Here is a 24292-nt window from a genome sequence, read left to right as displayed (position 1 = left end):
ACTTTCAGAGGTTGTACTTAGTGTTTGGGAGGTGAACTGGACACTGCAGTGGAATGGAAAGGTCTTACCATTCTTGTCAAGGACGCCATTTAGACAAATTTCCTAAGTTTCTGGTCTTGCTCTTTTCCTTACACAGAGACTTAGAGCAACTAGAAAGGTTTTGTTATCTTTGGGGGGATGAATCAAGGAAGACTTTTGATAGTAACTCACCACAAAGAAATGCTCTAAACCAGTATTTCCCAAAGTGAGGTATATATCCATTTGATTGTTTCAGAAATGATTTTAGGTGGTACTGAGTCAAGGATTTTATCTTAATAATTGTGCTAGAAAAAAATTATAGCCAATACATTAAACTGACTTAGGATAATAATATAAAGTTCACTATTGAAGTTATTTAAGCAAATCAATATTAAGTCTATTAAGTAAAAAATAATAAGAGATGATACATGGATAAAACAAATTGATGAAGGGTGTATATTTTTCCGAATTTTAGGAAGCACTGCTCTAAGCTCTAAGGTAAAAGCACTAGGAATAAGGGAAAAGTGTAAATTAACTGTGTTTTTTTTACTCCCATTACCCTCTCCTCTTTTTTAAAAACTTAAACATTTCTTTGGAATGTTTAAGAGAGAAAGTTCTCTCTTCCATTCTTTTTCTATTACGTTATCTATAAAATCTACCTCATGACCTTTAAAAATGGATCTTAAAGAAGAGAACTAGTGGCATATTCTGAGAGCTCAGAATAATCTTGACACTTTACAGATGTGTAAACATTCCATGGTAGATGCATGCTGGCATTTGTAAGTAGTTTCAGAAGCAGAATATGGTGGCTGGCATTTTACATCACATTGGCATAGGTGAGTCAAGGGCTTTAGAGGCATTGGTATGTGAACCAAAGCTCTGCTGAAAACTTCGCTTTGCTTTCAGGAAACTTCTGCCCTCTCTGTGATAAGTGTTATGATGATGATGACTACGAGAGTAAGATGATGCAGTGTGGGAAATGTGATCGATGGGTCCATTCCAAATGTGAGAATCTTTCAGGTACAGAAGGTTGGAGTCTTTTTATTACAGTTTCCTTCTTTCTTGGTTCAGCTGCATTTACAGCCCCCAAAGTACTATAAACATAAAATTAGGGTAGTGTTGTTACTTGAAGTCTTTTTAAATTTATTTTTTAGTCTCTAAAATAAGAACATTGTGTTAAATTTGTGCTCATTTATCTTGAACACATCCTTTAAGATACTTATTTGCTGTCCTTTGTGGGTACCATAACCTATTGATTCTCCAGTGACTAAATCCTGAGTTAGTGTTAATAACGTCCCTTCAGAGATCAATGCATATGAGTTCTTCAGGGGTATGAGAGTCTTAATACTGTTCTAACATGCAGCTTGATATTAAGTTCAGTGGAATAGCTTTCTCTTTTCCCTGTCTCCCACTCTTCAGAGCACCTCATCATTGTAGGTTTTTGTTTTCCCAGATGAGATGTATGAGATTCTGTCTAATCTTCCGGAAAGTGTGGCCTACACTTGCGTGAACTGTACTGAGCGGCACCCGGCAGAGTGGCGACTGGCCCTTGAAAAAGAGCTCCAGATCTCTCTGAAGCAAGTACTGACAGCCTTGTTGAACTCTCGGACCACCAGCCACTTGCTACGCTACCGACAGGTAGGCCCACGTCTCATTTTGTATTCCGAATGGTGGTTTTTGCCCAGTCGTGGAATGTGTGCGTTTTTGTGTGTGTGCGCCTTTCAGTTTATTTTCTTTTGCCTCACTCTTCATTTAGTTTTGTAGAGTTCCTTGCTTTGGCCTTAGGCTATTAAGAAAATTTTTAGCACCAAGAGTAAAACCCTTCTCTGGGGTAAGAAGAAGGAAGGGGCCATATCTCTTTCAAAGGTCTTGCTGTTGTAATATGAAATTTGGACTCTGTATTCTGAAGGCCATGGGGAGCCCAATGAAGGACTTCACCCAAAAGAGTAACCTGATCAGAGTTGCTTCTTAGAAAAAAATTAAAAAACAAAAAAATGATTCCGACTGGAGTGAGAGGAAGGATTGGAGAAGCCTGAGCCTACAGGCAGGAGCCGTGGTTAGGAGGCAGTGGTGGTGCTCTGGGCAAGAGGGAGCAGGATGGTGGCCTGATCTGCGAGGGTGGTAGTGGGGCCAGAGACCCTTCGGCTCCAGGAAAGTTCCAGGGCTCCTCAGGACACGATTTGAAAATCACTGCTTCTTGTCCGTTTAAGTCATGAACTATATACATAAAGTAGTCATTGGGAACACAGGTATAATGTTGGAAGAACCACATGGATAGCTTTAACTCAGAGCTAGGCTGCTGCTTTATCTTTTAATAGAGTCTGTTTTTTGAATAGGAAAATTAGCAGTATCTGTGTCTTACTCAAAAGGAATTGGACAGTTTCTGTTTCTTCATACTAGGTTGGGAGTTGTCAAGCAAAGCTCCTCAGTGAACCTAGCCAAGCTATTAGATAGCCAGCTCGTTTTAACTTTCCTTTTCTAGTATTTGAGAAATCTGTGATTATTTTCACGTTCTTTAGGTTTTATAATACGCATCATTCAGTACCATCTTTATTCATTTTAGTAGAATCTGCATAGGTGCCTCATTTTCAGTGTTAGATAAAAGAAACATATCTTTCCTGACGACAGGCTGCCAAACCTCCGGACTTAAATCCTGAGACAGAGGAGAGTATACCTTCCCGCAGCTCCCCAGAAGGGCCTGATCCACCAGTGCTTACTGAGGTCAGCAAACAGGAAGATCAACAGCCTTTAGATCTGGAAGGAGTCAAGAGGAAAATGGACCAAGGGAACTACACATCTGTGGTATGTCTATACAGCAAACTACCTAAATTTCCAGCTCCAGTTTAGCTTCCTTGGGTCTTTTGGGGGATGAGGCTGGGTGTTAGCATTAAAAGATGGTTTGTATTGTATTTAGAAATGTCATGTGGTTTTAAATACCTAAAAATATGTGAGTTATTTTAGTTCTGTGTTTTGGAAGATGGTTATGATAGGGAAGGTAGTGTCTTTTTGTTGTTGTTGTTGTTGTTGTTGTTGTTGTTGTTGTTGTACGTGGGCCTCTCACTGTTGTGGCCTCTCCCGTTGCGGAGCATAGGCTCTGGACGTGCAGGCTCAGCGGCCATGGCTCACGGGCGCAGCTGCTCTGCGGCATGTGGGATCCTCCCGGGCCGGGGCATGAACCTGTGTCTCCTGCATTGGCAGGCAGATTCTCAACCACTGCGCCACCAGGGAAGCCCAGTGTCTTTTTATTTGGCTTTCACCTGAGTTCTTCAAAAATTATTTTTATATTAAAATTATTTTTATATTAAAACTGTTTATGGAAAATTACTAATGTGCAATTAATTGGTTTGCCCCTTTTGAGATCACATCCGAGTAATATGTCTTCTTATAATGGACGTTCATTTCTAGATAGATGCCTTTTAATTTTATGATTTTAAGGAAGTGTAGGAAATGATCACCTGTTATCTCATGGTCCAAGTGTTTGCTATTCAGTTGTTTATTCATTTTAGTCTAAGTAAAAAATCGTGGCCCTGTTTGGTAACTTACCAGGATACAGCTAATTTATCTGCATTCTTACCTTATTAGCCTGGCATGTCTTGACTGCCACAAGTTAGTTATGAACTGAATCCCAAAGGCCTCCACTAAAGAGAAATTACACCGTATTAAAATGGGGTGTCCGTTTTCTATTGGATCTCTGTGCTGGATGATTTAGGAGGGAAGAGGAAGTGGTTTTGAGAGCACACTGTTCTATGAATAATTAATGCTTTCTTTTTGTATACAGTTGGAGTTCAGTGATGATATCGTGAAGATCATTCAAGCAGCCATTAACTCAGATGGAGGGCAGCCAGAGATTAAAAAAGCCAACAGCATGGTCAAGTCCTTCTTTATTCGGGTGAATGATATTAATAGTTCGTGTCTTTGATGCTTAATCCGTGGGTTGTTACCACATGAACAGAACAGACTTGTTCTCATCTATGTTTTGCTTTGTCATGTGTATAAATCATTTTTCATTTAATTCGTTCCTCTGATTCTTTGGGAGGAGATTAGTGAGGTTCCAGAGTGGATGGATCTTTCCCTTGGTGGCCTGAAATCATCCTTATATTGACAGAGAAGCTGGTGTGAAGTTGTTGATTTTTATGTGCTTTCCAATTGAATGGTCACATGCTTACATTTTGTTTGTTTGTTTGTTTTTCTGTTAGCAAATGGAACGTGTTTTTCCATGGTTCAGTGTCAAAAAGTCCAGGTTTTGGGAGCCAAATAAAGTATCAAGCAAGTGAGTAAATTCAGTATTACTTTTTTTCGCTTCGTCAGCTAGAAATCTGAGCGTTCTTATATTTTTAGATTGAGGGGTTTCTTTAGACTAGGTTTTAATATTAAAGATTAATCAGTTGAAATGCCTTTTAAAAAAATAAATTTATTTATGTATTTGTTTGTTTTTTGGCTGTGTTGGATCTTCGTTGCTGTGCGTGGGCTTTCTCTAGTTGCAGCAAGCGGGGGCTACTCTTCATTGCGGTGCGCGGGCTTCTCATTGTCATGGCTTCTCTTGCTGCAGAGCATGGGCTCTGGGCACGCGGGCTTCAGTAGTTGTGGCACTCGGGCTCTAGAGCGCAGGCTCAGTAGTTGCGGTGCATGGGCTTAGTTGCTCTGCGGCATGTGGGATCTTCCTGGGCCAGGGATCGAACCCGTGTCCCCTGCATTGGCAGGCGGATTCTAAACCACTGTGCCACCAGGGAAGCCCTGAAATGCCTTTTTATTGCTGCTTTAGAGACAACACTTAATGTTTATTGCAGTCTGCTGCCCTTTTTTTCTTTATTTATGTATTTGTTGTTTTAGGGAACTTGTGGCATATGTACAATACATGTACGATATATATAACCCAGGTATAACTGGGTTCTATCTTATTTCGTTCAAATAGTGCTCTCAACAGTTCTTTTTTTTTTTTTTTTTAAGATGTTGTGGGTAGGAGTTTATTAATTAATTAATTTATTTTTGCTGTGTTGCGTCTTTGTTTCTGTGCGAGGGCTTTCTCTAGTTGTGGCAGGCGGGGGCCACTCCTCATCGCGGTGCGTGGGCCTCTCACTGTGGCGGCTTCTCTAGTTGTGGAGCACAGGCTCCAGACACGCAGGCTCAGTAGTTCTCAACAGTTCTTGATTCTCCATATTTAACCTTAAATTTTTATTCCAGTAAATCCTTTTGACACATTGATAAGGTTATCATTTGTTTCTAGATGTTTAACCAAGAGTCACAATACATCGGGATTATATTTTTAAAAATAATAAAGTCCTGTGTAGGCAGTTTTCAAATTCTGTGACTTGTTCTTACAGTCTGAAAGGCTTGTGCCCGGGCCTGAGACCTGATGATATCAAGAATTTGACTGTTTTGTACAGTTCTGGGTATCTTGTAGGAGTTCAATAAATACTTGTTGAATCGATTATTTCCAGCAGTGGGATGTTACCAAACGCAGTGCTTCCACCTTCACTTGACCATAATTATGCTCAGTGGCAGGAGCGAGAGGAAAACAGCCACACTGAGCAGCCTCCTTTAATGAAGAAAATCATTCCAGCTCCCAAACCTAAAGGGCCTGGAGAGCCAGACTCACCAACTCCTCTGCATCCTCCTACACCACCAATTTTGAGTAAGACACCAAATGAAGACTTGTTATCCATTTCTCTCTGGGTGCAAATGATTGACTTTGTGACTCTAAATTTAATGTACTTCCGTATTGGAAAAATTTCCCGGTGATCCTTAAATGTAATAAAATCGTTGTTTTTGCTTCACTTGGAATGTTACCAGAGAATTGATACAAGTAACGTAACGGATAGTAAGATAGCGTAACTTTGAACACTTTTTGAAAGTGTTGATTTCATAGGCTCTAGGCTATTTAAGCTGAATTGTTTTCTTTTTTCCTGATATCAGACATAGTATTGCCAATTTTAACTGTATGTCTTCTGGGTTCCAAGGTACTGATAGGAGTCGAGAAGACAGTCCAGAACTGAACCCACCCCCAGGCATAGAAGATAATAGACAGTGTGCATTGTGTTTGACGTACGGTGACGACAGTGCTAATGTAAGTACCTTGGTGCACTGGGTCCTGCTTAGTAGACTAGCCAATAACGACCTCTTTGTGTCTAAACTTGGTGACCAGTGCCATTTATTCAATGAATATTTGTCACTTAGTTTGTGGCATTTGGGTTTTTTTTTTTTTCTATAACTGATTTAATTGATTTAAAGGATGAGTTGCCTTAAATTAATGTGCTGATATCTTGTAATTTCTATTGGCAGTTCCTCAAAAAAATATTTTATGAAAGTGAATAAAACAGAAGTTGCACATTAAGTAGCTTGTGTTTAATGCAGTTATTAGCAGTGTGGTTAAGGTCCCCAGGTCTGGCAGTTTGCCTGGATTCGTTTCTGTGCTCTGCCGCCTACTTGTTGACCTTGGCAAAGAGTTGAACCTCTCTGACCCTCAGTTTCATTTTTAAAATGAGGATAATAATGATCTTACCTCAGAATGGTTATGAGGATTAAAGAAAATAATGTATGTAAAGCCTTATTTGGGTCCTGGCACATAGTAAGCTTACAGTTTTTTTAAAAAAGGTTTTTAAGGCAAGCTGAGAGAAGTGGCTTTGAAATATGGTTTTAAAGAAGTCAGGGGGCACTTCTATAAACCTGTCACATATTGCTTGTTCTTTAATCCTTTATGATTATAAAATATTTCCAGTCTGTGGAAAAGGTAATCGAAAAAGGTGAGAAGTGAAAACAAAGAGACTTGGAATTGTGATTTTTGTGTGCACCCCTAAGTTAAAGAATTAGACTTGATTTACTGGAGTTATCCTGAATGAGGTAAAGCTAATACCAAGGAAAACCCTATTTGACATTATATTCTTCAAAGAAAAAATGAAATGTCTTGTTTCCTAGGATGCTGGCCGTTTGCTCTACATTGGCCAAAACGAATGGACACATGTAAATTGCGCTTTGTGGTCAGCAGAAGTGTTTGAAGATGATGATGGGTCACTGAAGAATGTGCATATGGCTGTGATCAGGGGCAAGCAGCTGGTAAGAACCTGTGGGTGAATGTTATGGAAGAGACTCCCTCTCAGTTTCCAGATGTTCTTTCTGGGGCTAAATGCTGCCTCTTTGATGTTTCTCGTAGCTCCCTCGGGATGGTTAGCCAGCAGCAAATATTGGTGTACACTGTAGGTAGATTGCTATTCTGACCCTTGGAGGATGGGTACAAAAGACATAGAAAACAAAGTCTTATCCAGTTGGGGAGATAATTCAGATGCCCAAGAAAGGTATTAATTTATTAAGTGATTTAGACAAAATGACCTCAGAGGTTCCAGTTGAATCAGCACTCTGAGGCTCCATAGGATAAACCCACAAAATACATACACGAAGGGGGGATGTAGAAGGTGATTGGTGTAGCAGCTTAGAGTAATCAGAAAAGGCTATGAGGGCTTCCCTGGTGGCGCAGTGGTTGAGGGTCCGCCTGCCGATGCAGGGGACATGGGTTCGTGCCCCGGTCCGGGAGGATCCCACATGCTGCAGAGTGGCTGGGCCCGTGAGCCATGGCCGCTGGGCCTGCGCGTCCAGAGCCTGTGCTCTGCAATGGGGGAGGCCACAACAGTGAGAGGCCCGCGTACTGCAAAAAAAAAATAAAAATAAAGAAATAAAGCTGCATATACACTAATATGTATAAAATAGATAACTAATAATAACCTCTGTATAAAAAATAAATTAAATTAAAAAAATTAAAAAAAAAAAGAAAAGGCTATGAAGGAGTAAAATTTTTAAAACTATATTTTGACGGGGGGAGACAATGAAGGATTATCAGGAAGAAACAAAAAATAGCGCATGCATAAGAAGCATAAGTAAAATGTGCGGAGAGCACAAATAAAAAGTCTTCCCTGGAGAGGAGCCCAGACTGTGACTGTGACAGAATGAGGTAGTCACATATAGCCTAGTTGAAGGAAATCTTTGAATCACAGAAATTCATCAGTTAGGCCTAGTAATTAAGAACTGTTGTGTGTCTGACTAGTATAATCTCTCCAGAACTGAGTTCTTTTGGATATAACAGCTTTCTACCAAGATGATGTTTTTACATCGATCTTAAAAGTTTCATCTTCTCTAAATCCGTCGTGCATCCTAGAAAAAACTGTTTTGATTCAAGTTCTAAATCGAATTGTAATATTTAAAATTAATGGTCATAGGCCGCATGGGCCATAGGAAAGACAGGATTTGTAGAGGAGGCTTTATGGCTCATATCACTTCTCTGTAGTTCAGCAGATGACCGATAGCACAGTGAATTGTGGGAAACCCAGAACGGGGGGACTCTAGGGGAGATGGAAAATGGCTCAAACTTCGGAGAGGCTGACCTGGACTCTGTTCTTTCTGGGTTGGTAGAGATGTGAATTCTGCCAAAAGCCAGGAGCCACTGTGGGTTGCTGCCTTACCTCCTGCACCAGTAACTATCACTTCATGTGTTCCCGAGCCAAGAACTGTGTGTTTCTGGATGATAAAAAAGTATACTGCCCACGACACCGGGATTTGATCAAAGGCGAGGTGAGACGGCTTTAGCTGCTTTTCGAGTTCTCGAGGAAAAGAGGCTGAAACTAGCAAGATGGTGAACTGTATTCCACCATCCTCCTAGGCGTTCCTAGTAGGTGATTCTGGGTATTCCTCGAATCACCTCCTCTTAGGAGCAATAACAGAGGCACTGCTAGTGAAACAGAAGGGTGATTTTGAGATACGCTCTGCACTTTCCCTCTGAGTCAGTATCATGGGTATATGGTGTGTAAAAGGGATCGCCGAATAGCTACCCCGGCTTTTCATTTAAGGTGGTTCCGGAGAATGGATTTGAAGTTTTCAGAAGAGTGTTCGTGGACTTTGAAGGAATCAGCTTGAGAAGGAAGTTTCTCAGTGGCTTAGAACCAGAAAATATCCACATGATGATTGGTATGACATGGGCCTTGGTTGTTGGGGAAGGCTGGCTGTGTCACTGAGGTACTTTCTAGTCTTCAGTTTTGAAGTGGGCCTTCTCGTGATTGCCTCTAATCCGTTCTTCTGTTCTTACTCAGGCTCCATGACAATTGACTGCTTAGGGATTCTGAACGATCTCTCTGACTGTGAGGATAAGCTCTTTCCTATTGGATATCAGTAAGTAGCTCTGTAGAGAGAAGACAGCGGCCCCACCCCTTGAGCACCCTGAAGCAGTGAGTAGGTCAGTAAATGTAGAGCCATACTTGTTAGCGACTTTGAACTAATTCCTTGTTTTTTTGTTTTTTGTTTTTTTTTTGCTACTTCTCGTAGATGGGGACTAAAGATCATTTTACGTCAGCTAGATCCAGTCGTAGAAGGAAAGCATTGTTGACATAATTTCAGAATCATTTCCAAATAAAACCTAGGTAGAAGACACCAGGCCAGGCTCTTAAGATCCCACTAAATTCCATTCACCTCCGTTCAGAAGTCCAGTTTGTTGTCAGGGATCAAACACCTCATGCCTCTGTCCTCATTTTACGTTTTACATCTTCTAGGTCCTTCTAAAAATAACCCCTACAATAACAATCAAATAGTCCAGGAAGAATTTCTAATCTTTCCCACGTGAAGCAAATCGTTTAAACTTCTAGCAAACTGACGATATAAATTTAAAATTCACTTTCTCTCTCTTCCCCTTTGGAGTCTTCCTTTTGTTATATATACTCTGATTTATTCTGCATTTCAGTTGGGAAAACACAGTCTCTACTCCACATTCAGCTGGCAGCTCTTAGTGTAAAGAGCTAGGCTCCATCAGCATCCAGCAGATTTGAAGCAGTTCCATTTCTCTTGTCTCATGGGGCTTTTCTCCCAAAGGAAACACGCCAGGTTTATTCTTTCCTCACTTTGTACGCATGGTGGGGCAGTTATCCCTTCCTGAAGGCCAGTAACTATTTCTTGTAGTATCAATAGTTAGTATTTTTTTTCTTTGCATTTTAGGCTGTTTTACTAATTTTGTCCCCTGCTTACAACACAATAAAAAAGGATTTGATACTGTTTTCTGAGAGGCCAGGAAAAACCAAGGACTTCAAAAAACTTGGAAGACCCTAACCAGGAGACCCTCTAATAAGAATCCATGAAATAAAGCTAAATTTTGTAAATCAAGGAGGCCAGGGAACCTAGGCTGAGAAGAGGTTTTGACAAATGTCAGTCTCTGCTTCTGTCCTCGCACTCACGGTGACCGTTGCCGTCTGCGTGCAGGTGTTCTCGGGTGTACTGGAGCACCACGGATGCTCGCAAACGCTGCGTGTACACATGCAAGATAGTGGAATGCCGCCCTCCGGTTGTGGAGCCAGATATCAACAGCACTGTTGAACATGATGAAAACAGGACCATTGCTCACAGTCCAACATCTTTTGCAGGTTAGTCTTTAATCAAGATGGGACTTGAATTCGATGTGGGGGAATGTTGCGATGGACGGGTGGGAAAAAGGCATTGCCTTGGGAGGTCACATTTGCTTCTGTTCTGGTACTTACCTGACCGCTGGCTTTTTCTTGGTTCATTTGTTTGATATCTTAATTAAACTTTTTTAGTAAGAGTTTTTATTTCCTGCCACAGAAATTTCACCTAAAGAAAGTCAAAACACAGCTGAAATTGTAAGTCCTCCATCACCAGATCGACCTCCTCATTCACAGACCTCTGGTTCCTGTTTCTATCACGTCATCTCAAAGGTCCCTAGGATTCGAACACCCAGCTATTCTCCAACACAGAGATCCCCTGGCTGTCGGCCACTGCCTTCTGCAGGTAAAGGACTTCACTGATCTACCCGACCCAAGGAGGTCAGCTCAAAGATTAGTTCGTTATGCTGTCAGGCACCTTTATCGTGGTGACTTCTGCCAATGGAAAACTGTTGATCTTCCGTTAGCTCTAAACATACCTAGCCAAGTCATTGAAACCAGTGGTACAGCACATGTGTCCAATCTGTAATGGACTTTATTACTTTCTCTCTCGTTTAGGAAGCCCTACCCCAACCACCCATGAGATTGTCACAGTGGGTGACCCTTTACTCTCCTCTGGACTTCGAAGCATTGGCTCCAGGCGTCACAGTACTTCTTCCTTGTCACCCCAGCGATCTAAACTCCGGATAATGTCTCCAATGAGAACTGGGAGCACTTACTCCAGGAACAGTGTTTCCTCAGTCGCCGCCACCGTAGGGACCGCTGCAGATCTTGAGTCAAGTGCCAAAGCGGTTGATCATGTCTTAGGGCCGCTGAATTCTAACACTAATTTAGGGCAGAACACTCCCACCTCTTCACATCTGCAAAGGACGGTAGTTACTATGGGCACTAAAACCAGTCACCTCGATGGCTCTTCATCTTCAGAAATGAAGCATTCCAGCGCTTCAGACTCCGCATCCAAGAGCTCCTCTTCGAAGGGAGAGAAGACCAAAATGCCGAGCGCCAAGAACTCAGAGGGATCGGCACATAGTGTGGCTTACCCTGGCCTTCCGAAACTGGCCCCACAGGTTCATAACGCAACAGCTGGAGAATTAAATGTTAGTAAAACGGGCACTTTTGCTGAACTGTCTTCAGTGCCATTTTCTTCTAAAGAGGCCCTCCCGTTCCCGCCACTCCATTTGAGAGGGCAGAGGAATGATCGAGACCAACAGACAGATTCCAGCCAGTCAGCAAACTCCCCTCCCAATGAAGATACTGAAGTCAAAACCTTGAAGCTATCTGGAGTGAGCAACAGATCGTCCATTATCAACGAACACGTGGGATCCAGCTCCAGAGACAGGAGACAGAAAGGGAAAAAATCTTGTAAAGAAGTGTTCAAAGAAAAGCATTCCAGTAAATCTTTTTTGGAACCTGGTCAGGTGGCAACTGGTGAGGAAGGAAACCTAAAGCCAGAGTTTGTTGATGAAGTTTTGCCTCCTGAGTTCATGGGGCAACGACCATGTAATAATGTTTCCTCTGATAAGATTGGGGACAAAGTCCATTCTATTCCAGGAGTCCCCAAAGCTCCATCCATGCAAGTAGAAGGGTCTGCCAAGGAATTACAGACACCCCGGAAACGTACAGTCAAAGTAACACTGACACCTCTAAAAATGGAGGGTGAGAGTCAGTCCAAGAATACCCTAAAAGAAAGTAGTCCTCTTTCCCCTTTGCAGATAGAGTCAGCGTCTCCAACAGAACCAATTTCCACTTCCGAAGGTCCAGGAGATGGTCCAGTCGCCCAAGCAAGCCCCAATAATACCTCATCCCAGGATTCTCAAAGTAATAACTATCAGAATCTTCCAGTACAGGACAGAAACCTAATGCTTCCAGATGGCCCCAAACCTCAGGAGGATGGCTCTTTCAAGAGGAGATATCCCCGTCGCAGTGCCCGGGCACGTTCTAACATGTTCTTTGGGCTCACCCCACTCTATGGAGTAAGGTCCTATGGCGAAGAAGACATTCCGTTTTACAGCAGCTCAACTGGGAAGAAGCGAGGCAAGAGATCCGCTGAAGGACAGGTGGACGGGGCTGATGACTTGAGCACTTCCGACGAAGACGATTTATACTATTACAATTTCACTAGGACAGTGATTTCTTCAGGTGGAGAGGAACGGCTGACACCCCATAATTTATTTCGGGAGGAGGACCAGTGTGATCTTCCCAAAATCTCACAGTTGGATGGTGTTGACGATGGGACAGAGAGTGATACTAGCGTCACAGCCACAACGAGGAAAAGCAGCCAGATCCCAAAAAGAAACAGTAAAGAAAACGGAACAGAGAACTTGAAGATGGATCGGCCTGAAGACACTGGTGAAAAAGAGCATGTCATTAAGAGCTCTGTTGGCCACAAAAATGAGCCAAAGATGGATAACTGCCACTCTGTGAGCAGAGTGAAAACACAGGGACAGGATTCCTTGGAAGCTCAGCTCAGCTCATTGGAGTCAAGCCGCAGGGTCCACACAAGCACCCCCTCAGACAAAAACTTACTGGACACCTATAATACTGAGCTCCTGAAATCGGATTCAGATAATAACAACAGTGATGACTGTGGGAACATCCTGCCCTCAGACATTATGGATTTTGTACTAAAGAATACTCCATCCATGCAGGCTTTGGGTGAGAGCCCAGAGTCCTCTTCGTCGGAACTCCTGAATCTTGGTGAAGGTTTGGGTCTTGATAGTAATCGTGAAAAAGACATGGGTCTTTTCGAAGTGTTTTCTCAGCAGTTGCCGACAACGGAAGCCGTGGACAGCAGTGTCTCTTCCTCCATCTCAGCAGAGGAGCAGTTCGAGTTGCCACTAGAGCTGCCATCAGACCTCTCTGTCCTGACCACCCGGAGTCCCACTGTCCCGAGCCAGAACCCCAGTAGGCTAGCTGTAATCTCAGACTCAGGAGAGAAGAGAGGAACCATCCCAGAAAAATCTGTGGCCTCCTCTGAAGGTGACTCCTCCCTGCTGAGTCCAGGAGTTGATCCCAGCCCTGAAGGCCACATGACTCCTGACCACTTTATCCAAGGTCACATGGATGCAGACCACATCTCCAGCCCTCCTTGTGGTTCGGTGGAGCAAGGTCATGGCAACAATCAGGATTTAACTAGAAATAGTAGCACCCCTGGCCTTCAGGTACCTGTTTCCCCTACCGTTCCTATCCAGAACCAGAAATACGTGCCCAACTCTACCGATAGCCCTGGCCCGTCTCAGATTTCTAATGCCGCTGTCCAGACCACTCCGCCCCACCTGAAACCAGCCACCGAGAAACTCATTGTTGTTAACCAGAACATGCAGCCACTTTATGTTCTCCAGACTCTTCCGAATGGAGTGACCCAAAAAATCCAGCTGACCTCTTCTGTTAGTTCAGCACCCAGTGTGATGGAGACAAATACGTCAGTATTGGGGCCCATGGGAAGTGGTCTCACCCTAACCACAGGACTCAGTCCAAGCCTGCCGACTTCCCAGTCTTTATTCCCTCCTGCTAGCAAAGGATTGCTCCCCATGCCTCATCACCAGCACTTACATTCCTTCCCTGCAGCTACTCAGAGTAGCTTCCCACCAAACATCAGCAGTTCTCCTTCAGGCCTACTTATCGGGGTCCAGCCTCCTCCAGATCCCCAGCTTTTGGTCTCAGAAGCCAGCCAGAGGACAGAGCTCAGTACCACAGGAGCCACTCCATCCTCTGGACTCAAGAAAAGACCCATATCTCGCCTGCAGACCCGAAAGAATAAAAAACTCGCTCCCTCTAGTACCCCTTCAAACATCGCCCCTTCTGACGTGGTTTCCAACATGACATTGATTAACTTCACACCCTCCCAGCTTCCAAATCATCCCAATCTGTTAGACTTGGGGTCACTTAATACTTCATCTCACCGAACTGTCCCCAACATCATAAAAAGATCTAAGTCCGGCATCATGTATTTTGAACAGGCGCCCCTGTTACCGCAGAATGTGGGAGGAACTGCTGCCCCGGCGGCGGGTGCGGCCACCATAAGCCAGGATACCGGCCACCTCACGTCAGGGCCTGTGTCTGGCTTGGCCTCCGGTTCCTCCGTCTTGAACGTTGTATCCATGCAAACGACAACCGCCCCTACAAGTAGCGCGTCCGTTCCAGGACATGTCGCGTTAACCAACCCGAGGTTGCTTGGTAGCCCGGATATTGGCTCCATAAGCAATCTTTTAATCAAAGCCAGCCAGCAGAGCCTGGGGATTCAAGACCAGCCTGTGGCTTTACCGCCAAGTTCAGGAATGTTTCCACAACTGGGGACGTCACAGACTCCCTCTACTGCTGCAATGACGGCAGCATCTAGCATCTGTGTGCTCCCCTCGGCTCAGACTGCGGGCATAACAGCTGCTTCGCCTTCAGGGGAAGCAGAAGAACACTATCAGCTCCAGCATGTGAACCAGCTCCTCGCCAGCAAAACGGGGATTCTCTCTTCCCAGCGGGATCTTGATTCTGCTCCAGGGACCCAGGGCTCCAACTTTACGCAGACGGTAGATGCTCCTAATAGCATGGGGCTGGAGCAGAATAAGGCTTTATCCTCAGCTATGCAAGCCAGCTCCACCTCTCCCGGGGGCTCTCCGTCCTCTGGACAGCAGTCAGCAAGTCCCTCGGTGCCGGGGCCCCTGAAACCCAAACCAAAAATCAAACGGATTCAGCTGCCCTTGGACAAAGGGAGTGGCAAGAAGCACAAAGTTTCCCACTCGCGGACCAGTTCTTCTGAAGCACACATTCCAGACCAGGAAGCCAACACGACGCCCCCGACCTCAGTCACAGGGTGAGAGATGCAGACCTTGGCTCTGCTGGGTCTGAGGGGTTTCGTGCTCTGGATTAGAGGCCGTTGAAGTGGGCTTCTGGGAGGGACACACCTCTGCCCAAGTTGCATTACTTGGGTTTTCTGGGCTTTGACTTTGATTTTTTTTTTTTTTGTTTTGTTTTGTTTCCTCACAGTGGTGATTTATAGAGTAAAATCTAGTTCCATCCGTGGGCAGTTGGTCCCTTGGATAGAACCACGTCTTTAATTGCTGTTTGCGCTGATTTAGAACAGTGCTGCTGTTTGCTCCTGTTTCTTTTTTGCTGAGGCTTAGTTAGGATACTAAGGGATGATTCCTGTCTGGAAGGCAAAACCACCTGTTGTAGATCCTCATGGTGTCCTTTTCTGAAACATTATCATTAAAATATACATAAAGTACACAAAGTGAATTTTTACCTAGGTACGCATCCATGTAGCTGCCATTCAGATCATAACATAAAATATTTCTAGTGTTCCAGAAGGCTCCTGGTGCCCTCTCTCAGTCAGTACCCCCCCAAGGTAACCACTGTCTAACCCGTATCACCACAGGTTAGTTTTCTCAGCCCATAAATTTTATGAGATCCTGTTAGAGTCGTTTCTTTAGACTAACCTCCATGTTGGGTACATATTTACTGTTGTTCTTCTTGAAAAGATACACATGATTTTGTTCCAGGACTCCAGGAGCAGAGGCTGAGCAGCAGGATATAGCTAACGTGGAGCAGTCACCACAGAAAGAGTGTGGGCAGCCTGCAGGGTAAGTATGAGACTTAGTTCCTTGAGGGGAAGCACTCAGTTCTGTCCACCTCATTTACAAAATAGTCCTTCCTGATTTGTGTTGATTTTTTTTTTTTTTTTTTTGGCCAAAGTTTTTTTAATGGAATTAATACATGTTTGTAAAGAAAAAAAAAAAAAGAATTATTTAAATAATGGGTGATGGTTCCATGTTCTTCCTGCCTACCCTGTTCCCAGTTTATTGCCTAGAGGTAATCGTTGCTCGTAATTTGTTTTCATTCATACCAACATTTCTATGCATACAGATATGCATGGTGTACATTTGAATACGTATATACCTTTTTTACATAAAATAAATAATGCCGTACATGCTGTTCTATACTTGTTTTTTTTCAGCTATTGTATTGTGCACATATCTCTATGCCACTTCATTTTTTAATGGCTGCCTCCAGTTCTGTTGTGTAGACCTACAGTAATTTATTTAACTAGTTCCCTCTTGGTCTGCATCTGGATTGTTTGCAGGATTTATTTAATTGTAAAAAGTGAAAATAGGTATGGTTTACTGGTTCATCATGCAGGCTGCTTTTGTTTTTAATTAAACCAGCTAACTCACTTAAGGAACTCCAGAACTGCTTCTAACAAGCGTCCTTTTATTTTTTTCTAACAGTTAAGGGTAGGTATGAGAAGAATTTTAAGGACACAGTCTACAGCTCCAAAAGCAAAAACTTCATGTCAAATGTTTGGGAGAGAATCTCACAAAAGATAGTTGATGTTATGTATCGTACAGTAGTGTGGTGGTGTGTTCATTCAACAGGTTGTTCACAAAGCATCCTGTGATTCATGTCTAGTGGTTGTTTTGTATAACTGATACAGCTGTATGGTAGATTGTGGACAGTTTTTATCTTTGAATTGAAGAACTAGCTGGTGTTACATCTCACATTTGGTTTTCTTTTCATGTAGGCAAGTGGCTGTTCTTCCTGAGATTCAGACAACACAGAATCCAGCAGATGAACAAGAAAATTCAGGTATGTGGGTGGGTAACAGGTTAGATGGGTAACGGGTTAGAATCAGAATTTCCAAGCCAGAAGTACTGTAAAAGTCACCTTCTCTACCTATTGACTTTCTAGATTTAAAAAAAAAAAAGGTCAAAGCGCTAAAGATGTTAAGTGATTGGCCAAAGGACACGAAACTAAAACCTATAAATACTCTCCTGCTCTGTTTGCTGTAACAGCAGTGTGACTGAAATAGGTCACAATAAGCTGCCTTCATCCTTTAGTTGTCACTAGTGAAGACCAAGAACCATTTTTATTATATAATAGAGCCAGATTTAGGTTATGACTCCAGATAACATCTCCATAGCACTTCTGTCCTGATGAATTTCATCAGTAAACAACTAGTCACTTCAAGACAGAGAACTCTGGATATAAGACTTTGTCCTTTTCCGTTGAGGGGATCCCCAGAAGAAAAGCAGGCAGAGAAAATGCTTAGCCATATGATTTGGGATGCAGTCACATTCTGCTGATTTGCTGATTCCTGGAGAGGATTGATCCATCTCTCTGTAAGAAGGCAGTGTGAGGGGTGGTGGCTGAGAGTACCGGCTCTGCAGTCAGATAGGTTGAAATCCCAGCTTTACCACTTACTAGCTGTATGAACATGGGCTGCTTAACCTCTCTCTGCCTCAGTTTTCTCACCTTTAAAATGTAGATAATTTCTCACCTACCTCATTGGACTTGTGAGGTTTATCTGAGTTAATACAGGAAGTTCCTAGAAGAGTGCCTCATATGTAGTGTTTCATACATGTTAACCATCGTTATTTTTTAGCTTTGACTCTGTTGAGGGCAATTACTGAAAAACTGTCAGATTGTTATACCAGAAACTACCAGAGAGATAGCATAACTTCACATTAAAAAAAAAAATTCTAGTTTTGGTCACTTCCTAGCTATAACCTCAGGCAAGCTGCTCCACCTCTTTGAACCTCAGGTTTGTTATCTGTAAACGGGAGTAATAAAACCAGCTGTGTAATGTTGTTAGGCTTGGAGATAACGTGCATAAAGTCCTCAGTAGGTGTTTGCTATGGCATCCACTTTGGCCCCTATCTATTTTCTCCCTCACAGAACCTAAAACAGCGGAAGAAGAAGAAAGTAATTTCAGCTCTCCACTGATGCTTTGGCTCCAGCAAGAACAGAAGCGGAAGGAAAGCATTGCTGAGAAAAAGCCCAAAAAAGGACTTGTTTTTGAAATTTCAAGTGACGATGGCTTTCAGATCTGTGCGGAAAGTATCGAAGGTGAGTGGATTAAATTAGGCCAGCCCAACAGCCCAGGCTCTGCTCAGCTAGGGCTGCAGTAGTACCATTTATGTGAGCAGCTCCATATGAGATAGATGGAATTGGAGACACTAGAAGGCAAGAGGCCACTAGTGAGAGTATTGCTGCAGTAGAGATGTCAGGTAATAAAGCCCACTTCCAGTGGGAGAAGAAAGGAGAGAAGAGCAGACACAGTCATGACTGCTTGGCTATAGAGGGTAGAGAGAGAGGACTCAAAGATGCCTCTGGGGCTTCCCTGGTGGTGCAGTGGTTGAGAGTCCGCCTGCCGATGCAGGGGACACGGGTTCGTGCCCCGGTCCGGGAAGATCCCACGTGCCGCAGAGCGGCTGGGCCCGTGAGCCATGGCCTCTGAGCCTGCGCGTCCGGAGCCTGTGCTCCGCAACGGGAGAGGCTACAACAGTGAGAGGCCCGCGTACCACAAAAAAAAAAAAAGAAGATGCCTCTGAAGATTGCGGCCTGGGTGACTGGAAAAAAAAAAAAAAAAAAGACATGTAAGGAGAACAAAAAAATAACTAGTTTGAGTGTACACACTCTGCGTAAGATGTATTGAGTGTGGAGTGTGGGAGAAAATCCAACAGATAGGAAGAGATCGTAGACTCTTAGGTTAGAGCTGGAAGGGATTGTAAAGGTTTTCTAGTTACAGCCCTTCATTGTAGGGGACTGAGAGGTTGTGATCTCCTTCCCACCGTCCTGGTTAACCGTTGGTGCTGGTGTTGTTTGGGATAGCAGTACAGGGAGTAGAGTTAATACCACACATTCAGGTTTGGGACCTGGACTCCCCTCGGGAAGTGAGTGCTTTGAGGATGCAGGGGTCATTTTCAGAAGGTGGAAACCTCCTCACCGCTTCTGTATCCTTTGTAACAGAAGGGAGCACTGTTGGGTGGGGCACCTTCCCAGCTTCTTTCTTATTCACTGAACTGATTTAAACTAAGAAAATGACAAAAAGCTGTTCTAGCAGGGGATCTTTTCACATCACTGGCGTTCAGAGATGTTTGACTGAATTATCTTATTTCCTCACAGATGCCTGGAAGTCATTGACAGACAAAGTCCAGGAGGCTCGGTCCAACGCCCGCCTGAAGCAGCTTTCATTTGCAGGTAACGCTGCAGCGGTCATTTTACTGCCGTCTCGGTATCCTCTGGTAACCTGTGGGTCTAAGCTACAGGGTTGATTTCACCAAAAAAAAAAAAAAATCAACCTTTTTTTAAAAAAATCATTTTTCATAGCTTTATTGAGATATAAACCTTACACTACACAGTTTACCCATTTAAAGCGTACAAATCGATGGCTCTTAGTGTATTCACAGAGCTGTGTAAGCAATTGCAGAACATTTTCGTCGTCCCTAAAAGAAGCCCCATAGCCATTAGCAGTCATTGCTCAGCCCCAGCCCCCGGCAGCCACTAATCTACTCTCTGTCCCTCTGGATGTACCTGTTCTGTACATTTCCTACAGAAATGAATCATATAATACGTGGCCTTCTGTGACTGGCTTGTTTCATTTAACATGATGCTTTCAAGGTTTCTCTCTACTGTAACATTGTCTCAGTACTTCGTTCGTTTTTTTCTTTTACAGATGAATCTTTTTTATTGTGGTAAAATACACATAACATAAAAGTTACCGTCTTAATTATTCTTTTTATTTTTTTTAACATCTTTATTGGAGTATAATTGCTTTACAGTGGTGTGTTAGTTTCTGCTGTATAACAGAGTGAATCAGCTATACGTATACATACATCCCCATATCTCATCTTAATTATTTTTAAGTATACAGTTCAGTGGTGTTAAATACATCCACCTTTTTGTGCAGCCAGCACCACCATCCATCCCCATAACTTTTCATCTTGTAAATCTGAAGCTCTATGTCCATTAAACAGTGATTCCCCATTCTCCTCTTCCCCCAGCTTCTGGTAACCACCATTATTCTTTCTGTCTTTGTGATTTATAACTATTTTAAGTACCTCATATAAGTGGAATCATACAGTGTTTGTCCTCTTGTGACTGGCTTAGTACACTCGGCATAATGTCCTCAAGGTGCATCCTTGCTGTAGCATGTTGCAGAACTTACTCCCTTTTTCAGGCTGAATAACATTCCATTGTATGTATGTATCACATTTACTTTATCAGTTGATCCATCTGTGGGCACTTGGATTGCTTCCAAATTTTTGTTGTTTTGAATAATTCTGTGAACATGGGTGTACAGAGATCTCTTTAAGATTTTGCGTTCTGTTCTTTTGGGTATATACCCAGAAGTGGAATTGCTGGATCATATGGGGATGCTATTTTTAATTTTTTGAGAAACCACCATACTGTTTTCTACAGTGGCTGTACCATTTTACGTTCCCACCAATGGTACACAAGACTTCCGATTTGTCCGCATCCTCACCAGTACTTATTGTTTTCTGTACATTTCCCTATTGACTTGAGATGTTGAGCATCTTTTCATGTGCTTATTGGCCATTTATATATCCTCTTTAGAGAAATGTTTATTCAAAGTCCTTTGTCTATATTTTCATCAGGTTGTTTGCTTTTTTGTTGTTGAGTTTTAGAAGTTCTATGTATTCTGGATATTAATCCCTTATCAGATATATGATTTGCAAATATTTTCTCCTATTCTGTGGGCTGCCTCCTTTTTTACTCTGGATAGTGTCTTTTTTGTTTTTTGTTTTTTTTAGATTGGTGAGGGAGATATTTTGGGGGCAGGAAAATATGGTTCATAGGTCCTGCTCTGTCCAACTGTGGCAGTCATTGGGTGAACTATAATTAAATTTGTACATGGCCTCTCCCAGGAGTCACTCTGAAATGATTACTGGTAATATGTGTAAGACTCTGCTCCTGGAGGAAACCAGCATCCCGAGCTCAGTGTTCTCAGTCTCAAATTGAGTAGCTCAGCCCTTTTCGCCAACGGCACAAAGATTGCTTTCATTTATCCATGTCTTTTGCTGCCACATGGAATGGTGGTTAGAAACCATGAACTCTGGAGACAGAAACTGAGTTCAAGTCCCATTTCTGCCCTTTTGCTATCAGTATTATTTCAGGTGCAAGCTAATTTAGTTCTTCAAGGCTTAATCTCCTTAAGTGGGAATATTAATGCAACCTTCAAAATTTGTTGTGAGGATTAATTAAAATAATGAACCTGGGAATTCCCTGGCGGTCTAGTGGTTAGGACTCTGTTCTTACTGCCGAGGGCCCAGGTTCAGTCCCTTGTAGGGGAACTAAGATCCCACAAGCTGTGCGGTGCAGCAAAAAATAAAAAAATAAAAATAAAGTAATGAAGCTGACATGATTTATTTAAGTACCCTAATATGCCAAATTAAGATCATTATCCTGACTGAAGGGATTTGAGATAGAATTCAGAGAAATCACTGAATACTAGCTTTTTTTTTTTTTTTTTTTTTTTTTTCGGTACGTGGGCCTCTCACTGTTGTGGCCTCTCCTGTTGCGGAGCGCAGGCTCCGCGGCCATGGCTCACGGGCCCAGCCGCTCCACGGCATGTGGGATCTTCCCGGACCGGGGCACGAACCCGTGTCCCCTGCATCGGCAGGCGGACTCTCAACCACTGCGCCACCAGGGAAGCCCAATACTAGCTTTTTTTAATACTATCGATGCACAAAATTTTTTAATCATCATGAAGTCCACTTTGTCTCTTTTTTCTTTGGTTACCTGTGCTTTTGATGTCATATCCGAGAAATCATTGCTAAATTCAGTGTCCTGAAGATTTTGTCCTATGTTTTCTTCTGAGAGTTTATAGTTTTAGGTCTTACGTTTAGGTCCTGGACCCATTTTGAGTTAATTTTTATATATGGTATTAGGTAAGGGTCCAAGGGTTCTGGTGACATTAAAGCTGAGACCTGGGCTTCCCTGGTGGCGCAGTGGTTAAGAATCCGCCTGCCAACGCAGGGGACACGGGTTTGAGCCCTGGTCCGGGAAGATCCCACATGCCGCAGAGCAACTAAACCCGTGCACCACAACTGCTGAGCCTGCGCTCTAGAACCCGCGAGCTACAACTACTGAGCCCACGTGCCACAACTACTTAGCCTGTGCCCTAGAGCCCGCGAACCACGGCTACTGCAGCCCATGCGCCTAGAGCCCGTGCTCCGCAACAGGAGAAGCCACCACAATGAGAAGCCCGTGCACCGCAACGAAGAGTAGCCCCCGCTCACCGCTCCTAGAGAAAGCCCGCGCACAGCAACAAAGACCCAACTCAGCCAAAAATAAATAAATAAATTTATTTAAAAAAAAAAAAAAATCTGAGACCTTTCTGTCTCGGGTACCTTCCTGTCTTGTTCACCTTTGTTTTCCCAAGATTCTGTCTGGCACAGTGGAGAGATGGAAAGAATGCGGGAGATACAGTAGGTGCTCAGTAAATGTTTGTTGGATGAACAAGTGAATGGCCCACATGAGAAAAGATTGTTCCCTGTTGTAGTACTTTATACTACACCTTTATCTGGTTGCTTTCACATTGCAAGGTTTGTGTTCATATCTGCCTCCCTCTGCCAAGGGCTCCTTGAGAACAGGGGCCATGTGTAACTCATCTTTCTTTTCCCATTATTGACACAGTGTCCAATCTCACTGTAAGCCCTGCAGTGAAGGTTGACCACTAGAGATGAACACTCAGCCTAAACATTAAAATGAATTTTGTGAAAATACACTCAAGTATGTTTTTTAATGGCTTTTTCTACCTAGGAATCCACAGCAATCTAAAACTCCTAGGAAGAAATTCTTAGGGAAAGTCAGTGTTGTATAGAAAAAAAAAATGTTTGCCATTGTCTTATATATGACTTCAAGCTCTTATATTGTCGACTTGTGTTTTATACTTTTATAGGTTGAGTTCTAATCGGAGCAACGATTGTGATCATAAGAATGTTGCTTATCTGGAGACTTAACTTTCTGCTTGCCACTAAAACCAAATTATATTCCTTAGAGATTATTGTAAGTGAAGTGGAAATTAGGCACCTGATAATAACTTTCCCCTCTTTTTTTTTTTTTTTTTTTTTTTTTTTTGGCGGTACGCGGGCCTCTCCCGTTGCGGAGCACAGGCTCCAGACGCGCAGGCTCAGCGGCCATGGCTCACGGGCCTAGCTGCTCCACGGCATGTGGGATCTTCCCGGACCGGGGCATGAACCCGTGTCCCCTGCATCGGCAGGCGGACTCTCAACCACTGCACCACCAGGGAAGCCCACCTTTCCCCTCTTTTAAAAAATTATACAAGATGTAGAATTTTAAAATTTGGAGAAGCTAATCACCACAATAACAAATTGGTGGACGGGGTCCCACCTCCTAGAAGTAGTTGTTAACACTGAAACACGGATATCCTTCCAGACATAGCATATGGCCCCAGATTACACTGGGGTTACATCTCTATAAATATGCTTTATAACACAAACTGTGTGTCTGTTGGAATTGCATGTGTGATCCTAACACAGTTATGCCTATGAAATAATATCTTGTCCACAATAGATGCTATTATTATTTTGGTATCTGTTAATACCAAAAACAGTAATTGTAAATGATAGACTACTATTTATTTAACTAGCTATTTGCTAGTGTTAAAAAGAGGTATGGCAATTATTACTGTGTCCCATCCTTTAAGGAAAGAAGCCAATCATTTAATTTTTTTATTATTATTATTTTTAATATTTATTTATTTATTTGGTTGCACCGGGTCTTAGTCACAGCATGTGGGCTCCTTAGTTGTGGCATGCAAACTTTCAGTTGTGGCATGCATGTTGAATCTAGTTCCCTGACCAGGGATTGAACCCGGGCCCCCTGCATTGGGAGCGCAGAGTCTTAGCCACTGCACCACCAGGGAAATCCTGAAGCCAATCATTTTAGAAAGCCTTTGACCATCTATGCCAGCAGACTTACATAAATGGTTTTTTTTTTTTTTTTTTTTTTTTTTTGCGGTACGTGGGCCTCTCACTGTTGTGGCCTCTCCCATTGCGGAGCACAGGCTCCGGATGCGCAGACTCAGCGGC

The 24292-nt window shown here is 43.0% G+C and overlaps 1 protein-coding gene across 8 annotated transcripts in view; it reads left to right on the top strand.

Annotated features, from left to right (window-relative positions):
- The window catches only part of KMT2A (lysine methyltransferase 2A), a 76441-nt gene that overhangs the window by 43887 nt on the left and 8262 nt on the right, over window positions 1-24292 (top strand). For 6 of the 8 annotated variants that reach the window (XM_081239653.1, XM_081239655.1, XM_081239650.1 and 3 more), the window contains 18 exons: window positions 925-1047; window positions 1472-1656; window positions 2647-2820; window positions 3797-3907; window positions 4215-4288; window positions 5457-5650; window positions 5976-6082; window positions 6931-7068; window positions 8416-8574; window positions 8850-8967; window positions 9090-9168; window positions 10246-10406; window positions 10603-10788; window positions 11001-15249; window positions 15938-16018; window positions 16957-17021; window positions 18111-18281; window positions 19341-19415. In XM_081239653.1, the coding sequence (XP_081095779.1) occupies window positions 925-1047; window positions 1472-1656; window positions 2647-2820; window positions 3797-3907; window positions 4215-4288; window positions 5457-5650; window positions 5976-6082; window positions 6931-7068; window positions 8416-8574; window positions 8850-8967; window positions 9090-9168; window positions 10246-10406; window positions 10603-10788; window positions 11001-15249; window positions 15938-16018; window positions 16957-17021; window positions 18111-18281; window positions 19341-19415 (6450 nt within the window). The remainder of the gene's footprint in view (window positions 1-924; window positions 1048-1471; window positions 1657-2646; window positions 2821-3796; window positions 3908-4214; window positions 4289-5456; window positions 5651-5975; window positions 6083-6930; window positions 7069-8415; window positions 8575-8849; window positions 8968-9089; window positions 9169-10245; window positions 10407-10602; window positions 10789-11000; window positions 15250-15937; window positions 16019-16956; window positions 17022-18110; window positions 18282-19340; window positions 19416-24292) is intronic. The other 2 variants (XM_081239654.1, XM_081239651.1) reach the window with 1 other exon arrangement.

This window comes from Mesoplodon bidens (assembly GCF_964165515.1).
Source record: "Mesoplodon bidens genome assembly, chromosome: 7".
In the NCBI taxonomy this organism is placed as follows: Eukaryota; Metazoa; Chordata; class Mammalia; order Artiodactyla; family Ziphiidae; genus Mesoplodon; species Mesoplodon bidens.
This window is presented reverse-complemented; position numbering and strand designations above follow the sequence as displayed.